Source organism: Berghia stephanieae, chromosome 2 (assembly GCF_034508935.2).
Source record: "Berghia stephanieae isolate SIO BIC M18660-M18661 chromosome 2, UCSD_Bste_1.3, whole genome shotgun sequence".
NCBI lineage: Eukaryota > Metazoa > Mollusca > Gastropoda > Nudibranchia > Aeolidiidae > Berghia > Berghia stephanieae.
This window is the reverse complement of record NC_088361.1, coordinates 8,830,233-8,847,732: the sequence shown is the minus strand read 5'-3', so window position 1 is coordinate 8,847,732 and position 17,500 is coordinate 8,830,233. Positions and strand designations below refer to the sequence as shown.

General features: G+C 36.9%; 1 protein-coding gene across 2 annotated transcripts in view; it reads right to left on the bottom strand.

Moving 5' to 3' along the window:
- LOC144964268 (fibrillin-1-like) overlaps positions 1-17,500 on the bottom strand; it is a 117,552-nt gene that overhangs the window by 74,326 nt on the left and 25,726 nt on the right. For both annotated transcript variants that reach the window (XM_078898351.1, XM_078898350.1), the window contains exons 4-9: positions 14,912-15,010; positions 13,195-13,290; positions 12,149-12,346; positions 11,671-11,796; positions 6,712-6,837; positions 5,694-5,855 (exon numbers count right to left, since the gene is read on the bottom strand). In XM_078898351.1, coding sequence (XP_078754477.1) covers positions 5,694-5,855; positions 6,712-6,837; positions 11,671-11,796; positions 12,149-12,346; positions 13,195-13,290; positions 14,912-15,010 — 807 coding nt within the window. The remainder of the gene's footprint in view (positions 1-5,693; positions 5,856-6,711; positions 6,838-11,670; positions 11,797-12,148; positions 12,347-13,194; positions 13,291-14,911; positions 15,011-17,500) is intronic.

The window sequence follows — 17,500 nt, the reverse complement described above, 5'->3', positions numbered from 1 at the left end:
GCCTTGAGTAAGTCACCTAGCCCTAGCTCACTTTGCGGCTCTGCACTGCGGCTGACGCCTGGGTTATTCCAGTCTTCCCTTGGAACAGACCCTAAAGACAAATTTCCCCTTGGGATGAATAAAGGCAATTTTATTTTTTATTTATTTATTTTATTTATTTCACTCTGTCTCTTTCTCTCTCTCTCTCTCTCTCTCTCTCTCTCTCTCTCTCTCTCTCTCTCTCTCTCTCCCTCTCCCTCTTCCTCCCTCATACACTCTAACAGACAAATTGCCCTATCACAGGGGGCTAAGAAATAAAATAAAAACTCGACTTCACCTGGGGTAGATCTCGGTCTCTTTGCGTGTGAAGCGAGTGCTCTACCAAATTTGCTACCGGGGTCTCCGGTGTGAGATATATTTAGACTAAGTGGCTGGGGTACAATAACTAACATAACTTGGTCTGGTGTAGACCTGCCTACGTGTAAAACTTTAAATTCCTCATTTTTAGGAAATAAAAATTGTAATCCCTTTTGTGCGTCTATGTGGTCTTGTGGCATGACACTCGTTTTCGCATCGGAAGGCCCTGGGTTCGAGCCTCGCTCGCCGCATAGTTGAGTACTTGGAAAAGGCTCTTTACTCACATTTTCTCACCGTACTCAGGTGTAAAATGAGTTGTCTTTGTCGATAACAATTTGCAATATCACCTGAACAAGCGTCATGTCTGTTACGTATTGCTGTTGGTCAGGGACACTTTGTAAAGCGCTTTGACCACATTTAGTGGATATTACGCTATAAAAAAAGCTCACACAATCCCTTTCGTTAACTTGGAAAATCAGCAATTTACCATCAAAAGGAATAAATAACACTCCAAAATCGGTAAAATTTATGTAGACTGGCATCATCTTTCATTTTTAATAAGTTTTGATTAAAACTAAGAGATGCTCCTGAAGGTCTGAAATCGGATCCAAAATCTCGTAATTCTGCGAATTTTTCTAAAAGTGGGCAGGTCTGGTCTTGTGGTCAGCGGTTTGTGTGATCAAATTAATCTTGACCAAGCGGCGTAAAGAATAGAGGTGTTTTACCCTTGTGGAAATTACTGTCATTATATCAGAGACCGACCGTGTTTCATGAAATGTGACATTCCTTCCAACGTTTAACCCTCTCCTTACCAACCACAGAAAAATCGCCATATTTGTTACGATACAAGGAACATTTTTCTTAATAAGATTTGTTTTGTATATCACAAAATATTTATGAAAAATCTTTATTTACATAGCTTGTTATGCTGCACAAAAGTATGGATCTAGATCTATATTTAGTATGTAGGTGTTTCTCATGAATTTGAGTGTAAAAAGTCAAGTTCTGTGTTGAGTAGTTATAACATTTCTGGCAAAATCATGAATATAGACGGTAAGGAGAGAGTTAACCAGTTAACTGCCGTACTCTGGTAGGACACGTTTTTAAACATTTCTGGGACCTTGAGAGGTCTTCCTTAAACAAGTTCCAGGTATGAGAGTATTTGCCAAGATGGTAGTCATCTCAATCGATCCATATTTGAGGGACGTGTTTCTGGCCCATTTTTTAAATACTCGTCTTGCTAGAGTACGGCTAAATTGGTTAAAGACGTACCCGAAATTAGATCAGGGGTTCCGATACCTAAGTTGATAGAGCACTCGCATCACACTCAAAAGGACCAAACTTGATCCCGAGTATCTCAGTCGAGATTTATAGTGACTTCCCGCTCCCCCCCCCCCCCCCCCCCCCCCCCCCCCCCACCACCCCCACCCTCAATCTCTCCGTCGTCCGCCCAGCAGTGATTGGGTATCTAGTTGTGTCATAGCTGGCGGAATGTAAATTGCGATAGGTTAGCGTCATATCCAAAGGATAGCAAATAAATGTGCGGCGATGTGGTCTTGCGGTATGTCACTCGCTTTCGTATCGGTAGATCCTGGGTTCAAGCCTCTCTCGGCGCATAGTTGAGTCCTAGGAAAAGGCTCTTTACTCACATTCTTTCGGAGTACTCAGGTGTGAACACATGATTATTTCTTCATATTACTTTTATGAACAGATTGTAACGAAACAGATTTTTTTCTCTAATTGTTTATTATAGATTCTTCCATATCATTGAATAAGGGCACAAAAAGTTCGATAACCTTCACCACTCATTCCATTCCGGGTTATTAAACGAGATTATCACAAACTATGTCAAAAACCAGCTTAGCAAAACGGACAGGCAAGTAGGTAAAAAAAAAGTAATGTACTCTGTTTTTATTGTGTTTTGCAATTGTTATCTTCCTTTTTTTCCCCTCAACATTGTTTTCCGCTTGGTTTGCTCCGGGCGTACATTCCTACGACAGTCTGGCATAGTGGGCTGGATGTCAATGAATCCACGGTCCGTGTTTAGCAACGACGCACGGGTTAACTACAGCAATTATTCTGATGAATGAGACTATTAGCCGTGAACTTCTTGATATATCCCGATAATTATAACTCATCAACCATCGACCCGTAAAGAAATGTGTCCGACTGGTGATGTTTGGAGAGTTGTAGACAAACCGTATTGTACTCCAAGTATATTTATAGAGTCCTAATAGCAACACCGGGTAATGTAAATGTTGCTGCTCGAAACTTGAAGAAATAAATAACAATGTGAAATTGAATGTAAGCTTCAATTTAATATACGAAAACAGATAAAATAGAAGTTGCGGGTTTCCCCTTTATCAACAAAACAGGATGAATGAAACACTACAGACGAATCATTCGGGGAAATCCGAAATGTCCATTTTATCTGTTTCCGTATATTAAATCGGCTTACATTCAATTTCACATTTTCATTTATTAATAGTAACACCGGTACCTAGTGCGGCTTTGTAGTCTTGTGTATGACACTAATAGTCTTCCGATCGGAAGGTCCACGGTTCGAGTCCCACTATTGGCTGCGAGTGGTTGTCCTTGGAAACGGTTTTTTACTTACATTATCTCACCGTACACAAGTGTAAAATGAGTACCTGGATGTAAAAGGGTTGTCTCTATTGGAAGAATATGTAAAATCGTCCTCCCTCGTCCTTCATGTTAAATGTTGCTGTTGGCTATAGACGTCTTGTAAAGCGCTTTGAGTACAATAAGTGGATATTGCGCTACATAAATGCTCAAGTTCTGAAGTAATATATTGTTTTGTTTAGCGGCAAATCAAATTGTGTATTTTAATCTACTGACTGAGTCATGCTTAACTAAGATATTCTTTTTATCAGCATTGATTTGTTTACTACTTTTTTTTCGTCTGGCAAAACTTTTTTATTTGGAAAAAAGATGAAGAAGCTATCATAGAACAGGTAAATTTGGTTTTTAGATCAACTGGAACAGAAAACAAAACAAAAGGTAAATCTTGGCTTTTCTGTTTGACAACGTATGCACAAGTGTAGCTTAAATTTGCCTGTTAATTAAAATGCTTAAATTATTTGTTGTTTAGATGCCAAACCAGACAGGATGTTTTGGTCCCAGCTGTAAACACAGATCGTGTTGTGTGGAAGTAAAAAATCTGCGATTTTGTTTGAATTCATGACCCGCCGTCTCTAATCGGTGTTATGTCGGGGTGAATCAGACTACAAAAAAAATTAAAATCAGTGCGGCTATGTGGTATTTTGTGGTATGGCATTCGCTTTCGGATCGGGAAGTTCCTGGGTTCGAGCCTCGCTCTGTGCATAGTTGAGTCCTTGGAAAATGCTCTTTATTCTGTCGGAATAAAATTGTAAAATCGCCAAACAGGCGACATGTCACGTTCTACATGTTACGTGTTGCTAGAACGTTTAGTGGATATTCCGATATTGTGCTTTATAAAAATAAAGCTCAGGGCTCAAAAAGAAAACAGTTAGAATTACAAGCTTTGAGTCTTGCGTAATAACATCTATTCTTTTAAAAAAAAAAAAGGATATCAAATTCAGTGGCATTAAATAATTTAAAACAAAGTAAATTTCCCCATTAACTAAACCCCGAAACAATACTGTTTTGAGACGGTGGGTCACAGCATAATAGCCTCTCTTTTTTCCCTTCTCTCTCTCTCTCTCTCTCTCTGTCTCTCTCTCACTCACTCTCTCTCCCTCTCTCTCTCTTCCTCTCTCTCTCTCTCTCTCTCTCTCTCTATCTATCTATCTATCTATCTATCTATCTATCTTTTTTTTATATATTTTAATTTTTTTTCACCTGTGTCTCATTCTATTTTATCAATCTCTTCCTCTATTTTTATCTTTGCATCTCCCCTTTATTACTCTCTTCATCACCCTGCTGTCTATTGCTTTCTCTTTTCCTCGCAAAACACGTATTATTTCATTTGTGTATTTTAAAAACATTTTGATTTAACAAACAAGTATTTGAATATAAATGTGTGTTAAAGGAGTGCTGAAAATTGGAGATATGCTTGGTGTCTACTTGACAAGTCGGAGATGTTGGAAATATTTTACCCAAAGACCTACATCTGCACTGAGAAGTTTGTTGTCTTTGATATTGGTATTTTTACGAGGTCAACAAGATATAATTTAGTTCATTGAGCGTCAGATAAATGAATGATAATGAGCAACATGTGTACTCATTTACAAGTCTGACACCCATTGTTACGGCCTCATTGTTGGAATAGAAATACTCTCAAACGTGCTTAACTCTCTCCTTACCAGCAATTGCTAGAATTTCCCTCGAAAATTCACACCCACCCAACACAAAATAGACTTTTCTTAATCAAACAAAAAAGTAACAAGTGCATTCTGAAATGTTGTTCAGCAAAATGAGCTCGACAACACAGTGTTTAGAATTTATAGCTGTAATCAAAGCATTTCTTTACATTTTGTGGCGTACAAGAGAAATCATAAAGAGAAAACTGTCAGTTGTATCCTAACGAATGTGACGATTGGAAAGGAGAGGGTTAACGCAATATATTGTCCATTTCAACACTGTTAAATCAAGCCCATTATTGTGTTCGGCTATCAGACCTGCATATATGTGAACGTAGATAATAAACTATTCAAAATGATATAAAATTAGGTTTATGTGCTCATAAATACGATCAAAAAGGAATTGTGTGGCGTTGAGGGAGTCACCGAGCTTTAGCTACCTTAGCTGATGCTGGGTTATTCTAGTTTAAATTTCCTCTTGGGGATGGATAATGGGAATTTGATTTCTTTATACCCTGTTTATAATTTGCAACACGATTTCGTGGGCTAAGGATTCACTTTTTCCATCTCCAGATTTCTTCAAATAGAGAAGACTGGATTTCAGGTTATCTTAAATAAATAATAAATAAAATAAAATAAAATTCGCTTTATTCATCCCGTAGGGGAAATTTGTCTCTAGGGTTTATTCCAAGGGAAGACTGGAATAACCCAGCAGCAACTAAGGCGAGGTGACTTGCTCAAGGCCACATAGTGCAGCGACGGATGATCGAACACTGTACTTTTAGGGTACGAATCAATTACCGTACCGCTGAGCTACTCTTTAATTTTTTTTTCTTTCGAGCCATTACCTCAATTTAAACTTTAAAAATTGTCATCTGAACCCATATAAAATCTGATTGTACGGACTGAAATCCCTCAAAATCTTCCAAAAATACAGATAGAACCAGTTAATGCTCAGCCTGCGAATCGTCTATAGCCAAAATAGATTATAATTTATGATAATACAAAATATAAAAATGTATGGGGAGATAAATCAATCTTCGAAAGACTCACCACTTCCTGGAGTAGGACAAATATTGCATGTCCTACCAGTAAAACTCCATCCTTTCCCCATATCCACAGAACAGCAACAGTCACGTAGGTTCATTTTTTCTGCTATCCTGCCTTGACAATTTATTCCAGACACCCTGGTATAGCAAAATCCGAGTTGAGCAGCTACGAGAGCACAAAAAAAATATTAAAATTAAATGAAAATGCAAGAGAAAGGGCAAAAATAATATCATTCTAAAATCTGTTGTAAATTTCCCCCTCCATGTTAATAATCTTTATAAGTGATATGATAGTATTGGTATCAATTGAAAAATGGATTTGTATGAAATTCATATTCTCATCTAATCTATCAGAGAATAGGGCTATTCTCAGCGGCTGTCCTGTTGACTCCAAGAGTAATGGTCAATCTCCAAAATGTAAAGCACATTTTTCTTCCTGCTTCCTTCTTGTTTCTCTCGGCCTTCCTCTCTTTCTTGGCTAAATTGTTATTGTATATGAACGGGTAATTGATATTTTGGAGTGGTTATAGTTCTCAATCTTAAATCCCTTCTCTTATTTTTCCAGTTTGTCAACTATAACAAATCACCAACGTTGTCAGTACCAAAATTTGAAGCCACCCTTGAGTTATTAATTACACATTTAACACGAAGCGTCAAAAAGACTTGGCGTTTTAATAAACAGGCATCAAATGACTTACGAAATCATAGATAGATCTTAAAAGAATTTTATTTGATGTTTTAATGGGTGCACGAACACCGTCATGCAAAATTTTCTTATTTTTAGAATTTGCAAGAAAATCATTTCGTTCCGACAAGTCCCAGTGCTTTCTATTGTTGTATATAATATGATATAATATACTATTTGTAATTTATCCTTTATCAGATTTTATATATATATATATATATATATATATATATATATATATATATATATATATATATATATATAATCAAGTTCTATTATATCTGAAATTCTTGGGATGATAAAATGGTTAATAAATTGCCTGTTTCGAACAACTCACCAACACATCTTGACCTGTCCGGAGACGGCTCATATCCAGGATCGCATGTACAAAAATAGCTGCCCTCTGTATTTGTACACTGCCCGTTTCGACAAACATCACGATTAACTTGGCACTCGTTGATATCTATAAAAAAAAATAGAGTAAAATTTCAGCTTCACACAAATAATTCAGGCGATATATCAAAAAGCGACTTTTCTATTTTCAAATAGCTAAATGTGAAAAGGTCCTTTCGGACACGAAAACGATACAGGTTCGATTCTACGACAGACTAATATATCTTTTTCAGACAGCCTTGCAAGAAATGGGTAGCCGGGTCTTAATTTAAAATGGCTGAAAGTACTCTGATAAATAGATTGATGCCGGAGTGAGTGAATATCTATAGCACGAAGTTGACGTCAATCGGGTCTTTGTTATTGTCTTTTGCCATCCACGTGTATGAGTAATTCTCACTTAACTGTATTATCAGACTATAATAAAAGTTCATGGTTACACAGAGATGTGTGTGTTGGTCCGTTATACTTCCGGATGGCAATGTTGTGATCTTCTTGGCCAAGAGCATACTATCTATATGTTTGCCTAAGTTATGTAAATTATTGTAATAGTCTAGAGATTAAGACAAAATTGATTACAGAAATTAACTAACAGGGTGGCTACATAATCTGGGATATGCCCCGCTTCGAGGGACTTATGCCTCGCTAAATGAATTTCTAACATCGGATAAGAAGGAGAAAATAGGGTCACTGAGTCTCTCCCAGCGGTTGAACCCGAGGCTCTCTACGCCAGTGTTCAAGATCCGGGGCCTTGGTTCAATCCCAAAGCGCCAACCCTTTCGTCACTTAAAGCGAAACAATAATATTATAATCAGGTCCCCGAAAAGCCCCAAAAAGTACATAAAATGTTAGAGAAAAAGATAAAAAAGTTGTGTTTAGCATTATTTACTTTTTTCTTTTCACATTATTTCTTTTTATCTTCTCTGCTTCTGCAGATATTTACCTCGCAATAACCAGGAAACTCGGAGTTTCCAATTGGGCGTGTGTTTATGTTTACATCGTTCACAAAAGAACACATTAGACGATATCTTATATCACACATCTCACGACAGATAAACAAAGGCCTGTGCGTTTCCGCTACGTAACAACTTGACATTAGGAAAATATCCAAAACGTAAAGAAGTTTTCATTCTTATACTCGTTAATGCATGGCATATGTGTGAGATAAATGAAAAAAGATGCAAGATTGTCTTGTTCCTATCGCAAATCAGAAACAAAAAACACGACTCAACTCTCTCTCTCTCTCTCTCTCTCTCTCTCTCTCTCTCTCTCTCTCTCTCTCTCTCTTTCTTTCTTCTTCTCTCTTCTCTCTTTCTTTCTTTCTTCTCTCTCTCTCTCTCTCTCTCTCCTCTCTCTCTCTCCTACCTCTCTCAGTCTAAACTAATCTCTAAACTCTCTCTCTCTCTCTCTCTCTCTCTCTCTCTCTCTCTCTCTCTCTCTCTCTCTCTCTCTCTCTCTCTCTCTCTCTAACTCTCTCTCTTTCTTTCTTTCTTTCTTTCTCTCTTTCTCTCTCTCTCTCTCTCAGTCCTGACACAAACTCAGAAACTTACTTGCTCTAAATCCCCCCTCTCTCTCTATCTCTCACCTCCTCCTCCCCCTCCTCCTCCTCCTCCTCCTCCTCCTCCTCCTCCTCCCCCTACTACTACTACTACTACTACTACTACTACTACTACTACTCCCCACTCTTCCTCTCTTTACCTTAGTATTCCTCTCTCTTACTCTTCTATTTTATTCTCTTCTTCCCTCTCTGTATATTGTGCTTCCTCTCTCTCTCTCTCTCTCTATATATATATATATATATATATATATATATATATATATATATATATCCTTTCTCTCTCTCTCTCTCTCTCTCTCTCTCTCGATCTATCTATCTATCTATCTTTCTATCTATCTCTATCTCTCTATCTCTATCTCTCTCTCTCTCTCTCGCTGTCGCCCCCGTTCTCTCTCTTTATTCTATCTATATAACCATCTATCTGTCTATCTTATTCTTCTTACTCATACACTCGCATAACCAAGATTACTAAATTGCGTTGACTTTTGCAATATTCTTAAGTAATTTCTATCTAGAATCTAATGTGAACTATTATGTCAAAAAACATCACGCGAAGATCTAATTAACAGTAATTGCTGACATAATTACCCTAGCTCTTTTTATCAATCAGACCGCCATTTAAGCCCAAAGGTCGCATTAGGCGTCCTTTCCTTGAAGTTTCTTCTCTGGCGTTCATTCTTAGTTGAAGCAAAACTTCAGACACAATATTTCAATGCCAAAGGGATGGCTCGATGATATTTCGGTATTTCTTGCTGTTATTTGCCCTTTTTCGCACAGTTTTTATTGGGGGGTTTCTTCTTCGTTGTTTTTGTTTTTATGTTTGTTTTGTTTTGTTTTGTTTTACTTTTGTTTTTGTTTTTTGTTTTTTGTTGTATTTTATTTTTTTGTTTTTGGAGGGGGAGGAGGGTCCAAATAATATGCGAAGAATTTCTATCCATTACAGCGCATTCTTTATATTGTTCTGTCTTTCTCTTGACTTCTTAGAAAATTGATTGGAGCAGGCACTTATGTTCAATATAACAAGAAATGAAGTGACACTTTCCTAATCACTTCATTTTCTGCCTTCTTAGGGGGAACACAAATTTCATATTCGATAAAGGCAAACTGATATTGCAGGTGCGTTTACACAACAGTCGGGACGGGCCCTCCTCTTTATCTATTTCCCGATAGTTCATTTGGTAGAGCACTTGCTTCACGTGGACAGGAACAGGTATCGGTCCAAAGTGCAGTCGAGAATTTTTTTCTACACCCCCCCCCCCTCACTTACTACTCCGCGATGAATGGGTGGCTGTGTCCGATAGATCTTGCAAAAAGTTCTTTGCTATAAACAAGCACCCCATCCAAAGGGTACAAACAGTTGCTTTAGAAACATAGATACAGTCAAGCTCCACCATTGGACTATTCAGCTAGACCTCCATAGGGCAGTTGCCGAGGAATTCGATGTCCATCCATTTTCTTGGCATTGTCCAGCTATCTAGTTCGTCACGAACATGGGATAATGGTGGTATTTTGTAGATAGTAGATTTGCACAGCAATAATAGATGTCAGCTTGTCACATATAGTAAAACGCTCAACTGGAGTAACTTTGTCTTAAAGGGATGTCTTGTCTCTTTAACCAGTAAAAACTACCGTACTCTGGAAAGACACTTATTTAAAAATCTGGCCAGCAAATTGGACATCAAAAATCGATTGATTTAAATGACCCTCGTCTCGGCAAAAACTCTCAAACCTCACGAGGTTTTTGCGAAGATGAGGATCATCTAAATTCATCGATATTTGAAGGACGAATTTTCTGATCAGATACATAATTACATTTTTTTCCAAAGTATTGCAATTAACTGGTTAATTTTAAATCAATTAGAGTCTTTTCAGTTTTGTGGCAATTATTTTCTTTGATAAAAAGTCAAGTCATTTAACCAGGAAAATAACGAAAAGAGGAAACATGGATTCAAAATGCTCCAAATTTACAGAGGCAAGATATCCCTCTTGATGCAAAGTTGTCCTAGTTGACGATACTGAAGATTTTGTGAAGGCAGATAAGGTTGAGTAATTTTATGTTCAAAAACTGGTCATACCTATCTACTCCATGTTACAGAAATGAAGATAAACTCCAGAGTCCTGACCCTGGTGATGCCTTTGAAAATTGAATAATGATAAAAAATGTTAAAAACCGTAAGCTTTTATATAGCGCCATATCTACCAAACGTGGTCAAAGCGCTTTACACAAGGTCCCTGGCAACAGCAACACGCAACATGTGGAACGAGACATGACGCATGTAAGGCGATGTTACATTTTTTTCCGAGGGAGACGACGATGTTAACGATCAGGTGCTGTGTAAAGAGTCTTTTCCAAGGACCAAACTATGCGCCGCTCAGAGCGTGGTTCGAACCCAGGACCTTCTATTTCAAGGGCGCTTGTCATACCATCAGAAGACATAGCCACATAAGTAAAGCAAACATGAATTCAAGGATGAACAAGACCCAGGATCGTTCGTATCCCTTCTAAAAACCCTTTATTTTACTAATAAAAGTGAGTGGAGCAGGCACTTATGTTGGTAACAACAAGATATGAAGTGAGTAGAAAAGTGCCAGAAGACAATAGAGAATAAAAAATTTTTTCGCGGCGGTGGTGGGGTTTGAACCTGCGACCTTATTGGTACGACAACTCCGCCTGGCAGGTGAGAGCGTGGCTCTACCGTGTGAGCTATCCACGAACACAAAAATATTCGTTTCAAACTCAAAGTCATTTCTAGATCCCTCTCTCACCCACTTCCCGAGACCGCCGATTCGTTCACCACCATCGCGAAGTAATTTAGACCAGCAGTTAAGCTTAATAGCCAATATTCTCAAAAAAAAATTTTATTCTCTATTGTCTTCTGGCACTTTTCTACTCACTTCATATCTTGTTGTTACCAACATAAGTGCCTGCTCCACTCACTTTTCTGAATTAAAAATTCACCCCATACACCGGAGCATACTCAATGTCTCAATCGTTTCTATGTTATATGTTTGTGATGAGAATATTGGCTATTAAGCTTAACTGCTGGTCTAAATTACTTCGCGATGGTGGTGAACGAATCGGCGGTCTCGGGAAGTGGGTGAGAGAGGGCTCTAGAAATGACTTTGAGTTTGAAACGAATATTTTTGTGTTCGTGGATAGCTCACACGGTAGAGCCACGCTCTCACCTGCCAGGCGGAGTTGTCGTACCAATAAGGTCGCAGGTTCAAACCCCACCACCGCCGCGAAAAAATTTTTTATTCTCTATTGTCTTCTGGCACTTTTCTACTCACTTCATATCTTTTTATTTTACTAATAAAAACTTACAAGTAATTCGATTTATCACTCACCTTCGCATAATTTATTAACTGGATTCTGTGTTTGACCCTCTTTACACTCGCAACGGTATGATCCTAAAGTGTTGACACAGTCTCCGCCAACGCACAAGCCGGGGATAGCGTGGCATTCATTTACATCTGGAAAGAGAAATAAAACATTCTTTAAAATTGATTTAGACGGCTAAAATAGTATGATATATAGAGAGATTCATTTAAATATGTATTTCGACCAATGTCTGCTAGCATTCACTCGACACTTTTCATAAATGAAAGAATTTTGATACGAACATACCTTATACTTCCCTGTCCACTCAGAAGTGATTGGGTAGCTGGGTCTGTTAGATCTGGCGTTCCCATATTTATTGTTGTGCTGAAGAAGGGTTTGTCCCCAAAACTTCCATTGTCTGTATTGATCCCAATCCGACGCATTTCCGTTTTTACCTTTTTTGTTAGTATTCAGAAGAAATGAACATTTCAAACATCGACTTACCTTGACAAGTATTGGTCTTTGGATTTGGAATGTAACCACGCCTACAAGTTTGGGGTGTCCTCGGGCACTCCTCACATGGCCTGCCCCAAGCACGTCCAAGGGTTGAGCAACAAAGGGTTTTGGTACAGACGACTCCCGTCAGCTGACCCCGACACATGTCGTTTGTGACTTGAGTAAAGCAAGGCCCAGTTCTAAAGTCTGGTCAATGACGAATACAGAAATTATAGTAAATATAGATAAAAGTTTTGATGCGATAGAATACTGCCTACATTTGAGATCTGGGAATTCTTTATACGGGGCAACATCCACTGAACGTGCTCAAACGTCCTTGGAAAAAGGCTTTTACTCACATTCTCTCACCGTAATAAGTTGTAAAATGAATACTTGCCGACAATAGCCTTGTCTCTGTCGGAAAGAAAAACATTAAAATATCGCCTAACAGGCGTCATGGCTCATTCTACAGGTTACGAGTTGCTGTTGGTCAGGGACCATTTCTAAAGCTCTTTTGGCACAATTAACTGATATTGCGCTATTTAAAATCTCAATTTAAAAAAAAAATTTTTAAAAACAACAAAAAACAAACAAAAAAAAAACAAAAAAAAAAACAACAAAAAACAACAAAAAACAAACAAAAAAAAAAAAAATATATATATATATATATATAAATATATATGCAACAAAAGGTAGGAATAGATAGAATTATGAACAACAAACTTTACATACTACAATTTGTAAAGCGCTTTGAGCACATTTAGTGGATATTGCGCTATATAAAACCTCTAGTTAAAGCTCTAGTTATTATTTTATTTTAACAAGTTATGTCTGTTGTACTCTGAACATAAAACACGTTTTTAATTTTAAAATTGGCCAGAAAACTCGACCTTCAAATATCCATCGATTAAAATGACCCTCATCTTGTCAAAACGTGAGATAATGTGAGGGTCATATTTGAAGGACGACTTTTCTGGCCAAAATATTTTTAATTTGTTTAACTTTATTCAGAGCCAGACTGATTTGGTCCAAAAGTGTTCAGAATAGTTACTTACCTTGCTCACAGTTGAGTCCTGTATAACCGTAAGGACACGCACATCTATTTTGTCCAATGCATCGTCCCCCATTTTTACAACCTCCTTTACATTGCTCTGAAAATTTGTAAATATTATGTCACCTTAGGTTATTAATAGATAAGATAAGGAAAGATGATGAAAATGTTGAGGATGATAATGATGATAATGATAATGATAATAATAATAATAATAATAATATAATAATAATAATAATAATAATAATAATAATAATAATAATAATAATAATAATAATAATAATAATAATAATAATAATAATAATAATAATAATAATAATAATAATAATAACAGTTCATTTTTATTGTGCCTAGTCAAAACAGCTAGATATAGGCGCACAAATGCATTGAATTAAAAGAGTTCTAAAAGTTGAGTAGATAGATATGGAAACCAAAATCTTAATCAATCCAATAAGTGAAATAACGCTGTGTATCACAATTTTCACTGTTAGGGGATATTACAATTTCTTCGACCCAGATAACGCTGTAAAGGGCCAGTGCTCATTTTACACCTGGGTGAGGTTAGAGATTAGACTACAAATGCAGAAACACAAAAGAACATTGAAGCTTTTGAAATGTGGTGCTTGAGAAGGATGCAGAGAATATCGTATACTGCACACAAAACGAACGAAGAAGTGCTAAAACAAACATACCAACAAAGGAAACTAATGCCCTTAATAGCGGATCGACAACTATCCTTTTTCGGACACATAGTAAGGAAAGATAAGAATGAATACCTGGCAAGTTGTGGAAAAAATACCTGGTAAACGCGCCCGGGGGAGACAAAGAAAAACACTCATAGACCAACTGAAGGGCTTCACCAGCCTAACAATCCAAGAGCTGTTTGAAAAGGCAAGAGACAGGGAGGAATGGAGAGAGATAATTCATGCAGTATCCGAAGCCTGGACCAGGCATGGAACCTAGAAGAAGAAGAAGAGGTTAGAGAATGTGAGTAAAGAACCTTTTCCAATGACTTAACTATAGGCCTCTAGAGCGGGACTCGAGCCCTGAACTTTCTGGTCAGAATACCCGATTCCTTGGCGGACCAATTCGCTCTCTTTTGTATGACTATTTAGCATGATCAGTTTCACACAGTGATTTATGGAAATAGACTCCGAAACAGTTGCTTTTAACCCTCTCCCTACCACCTAGAGCAAAATCGTCACATTTGTTACGATACAATCCTACATCATTTATTATTCAGTTTTATTTTGTACGTCACAAACTTTTAAGAATAATCTTTGTTTGATTATTATCACATAATATTTTGTAGAGAGCTTTTTTTTTATTTAAAGAATAAATTTTTCTGCTGGGTAAGCCTGCCATTTTGGGAAAATCCTGAAAATGATCGGTTATGAGAGAGTTAAACATCTCTTTGGTTGAAAGTTTGTGATAAGAATTTTGAAGGCCGCAATTTTCGACAGGTCGGATCCGTCAATGATGGCTCTCCAGTTTATAAGTATTCACCACACTGTTTTAACACAGTGATTTGTAAAATTACATTGTAACAAAGTAGAACCTCATGCTATCGAGATTCTGTTATATCAAAATTTGTTACATGGGCATTCAAGATCTCGAACTCTTAATTCAAGATCAAGAAGGCCTACAATTTTGTGTGGTCGGCATCAACTGATAAAGGCTATGGTACAACTGTAATAATAGGTATGTACTATACTACTCACCATCACCGTTACACTGTGGTGCTGACCTTCTGGAGTTCGGACACAGGCACAGATTTGGACGAATACACTGACCGTTGCCACAGCCGGCAATACAGATTGCTGTGAATGAGAGAAGAGGTAATGAATGAGAGAAGAGAAGAGAGAGAGAGAGAGAGAGAGAGAGAGAGAGAGAGAGAGAGAGAGAGAGAGAGAGAGAGAGAGAGAGGGCGGGATGAGTTTAAAGGAAGGGGGAGTGTAAGGAAAGATTGAGTGGTGGCGAAAGAGTGAGTGAGCGTTACAGGTAGCATGAATTACAGAAATTACAGGTGAAAGTGAGCGAACAATTATTACGAGTGGGTTAAGGTCAGGAATGCCAGCCGGCCTGAACATGTTGAAGAGTTTAAGTATACCAGAATTGGCTTGTAACGCCGTCTTACAATTTACTGTTAAAACATACGATACTGATGAATGGGAATACCACTGGTTATTTAAAAAATTGAGCTTGTATACAGATAGAATGAACATGACGTCACTCTGTCTTTGTTATTGTTTTTTGCCATCCACGTTTATGAGTACTTCTCACTAATCTGTATTAACCAGACTATAAAAGTTCATGGTTACACATAGTTTTGTGTGTTGGTCCGTTATACTTCCGGATGGCAATGTTGTGAGCTTCTTAGCCAAGCGCATATTATTTATAGCGCAATATCCACTAAACATGCTCAGTGCGCTTTACAAGGGGGCCCTGAGTGTCATACCGCTAGACCACATAGCCGCACATTCCCACATAATACCGTTTCGAGGTGGTAAATCACAAATTGGCAACGATTCACAATCCCGAAAAATTCTATGTATCAATGCAATACAATTTTTTTGTGTTAGATAAACAAAAACAAATAAATATACATTTGTGGACTTAATCTAAGGGACGCAAAGAATGCACTTTTTAAAACTAAACTTAAATTTAACAAAAATGTATTAATTCAACACTTCTGTATGTGTCTGAATAACAACCAATTTATATGACCCTCATCTTGTCAAAAACTCTCAAACCTGGGACCTCGCCAGGTCCCGGGTTTGAGAGGGTTTGCCAAGATGAGGGTCATTTAAATCGATCGATTTTTGAAGGACGAGCTTTCTAGCCAGTTTTAAATACATGCTTTTCTAGAATACGGCCTTTTTCTTGTTGAGCACATTGAGACTAAAACTCGGCAATTTATACATTTGTATAGATACGAGTAGAATAAAGTTGACGTCACTCGAGTCTCTGTTATTGTTTTTGTTTTTTGTTTTTTGTTTGTTTTTTTTTTTGTTTTTTGTTTTTTTTTTTTGCCATCCGCGTTTATGAGTAATTCTCACTAAACTGTATTAACCTGACTATAAACGCTTAAGGTTACACATAGTTTTTTGTTTGTTGGTCCCTTACACTTATGGATGGCAAAGGTGTGCCCTTCTTAGCCAAGCGCACACTATCTATATGCATAAAAGTCGAACATTTTAAAACTATAATAACATTTCTATTCCTTTCCCTATGGTAAACCTATAAATTAAATTTAAATGTATTAGGGTTTTGTATGTTTTAGTCACAGAATGTTTCTCAATTCAAGAAGTTTATGCATTTGTAGCTTACCACTACTGTTTTCCTATATTTAGAAATCAATTGATGCATTTACAAAAATGATTTTTGAAGGACTGTATTAGACTCTGACAGAACAACCAAAGTTTGTGTTTTGACTAACATTTTCATTATAATTATCGCACATCTTTTATGTTCCTAATGTGGAAAATCTCTCAAGTTCTTGTTGCTCTAGATGACGAACTGTTGACTGTGTTAGGGACAGTTCTTTAAAGTCAGCTAATCACAAGAGTTAACTACGGCAATCTATTAAAAAGAAATATATTGCTCAAAATGCTAGGCAAAATGATAATTGAAATTAAAATTGAAGTATTGCGATATTGACAAGTATGTTTGCATTGTGACAATAAAATTGATTTATGCTTCGGTAAATAATAAAGAAAAAATAAGATAACATTGAAAAATTGATAATCTCTTATTAATAAGTTCAGAATATCGCATAGGTGCCGAGATTAGCGCACCTGACATGTACGGAAAAAAACAAGCGTCAAGTGATCTGATTACGCCATAAGCTGTGTTCTTAGAGATGATTTTAAGTTTTTAATTTTGGCCATAAAACTCGTTCTTCAAATATCTATCGATTAAAATTACCCTCGTCTCATCTCTACAAAAGACTCTCAAACCTGGGACTAAAGAAATGACCATCATGTAAAAAAAGAAGCCCAGGTTTAGCAGTTGATTTTGTTTTGTTTTGGGTTTTTTTGCTTTTGTTTTGTTTTGTTTTTTGGGGTTGTTTTTTCTTGTTTTTTTTTGTTTTTTTTTTTTGTTTCTTTTGTTTTGTTTTTTTTCTGTTTTTGTGGGGGTTTTTTTTGTTTTGTTTTTTGTTGTTGTTGTTTTGTTTTGTTTTTTAATTTAGTTGTTGTTGTTTTATTTATATTTTTTTTTTTTTTTGTAAAGATGATGGTCATTTTATTGAAGAACGCGGTATCTGGTCAAAATGTTTAATTTGTGTTATTTTAGAATAGGACAACGTT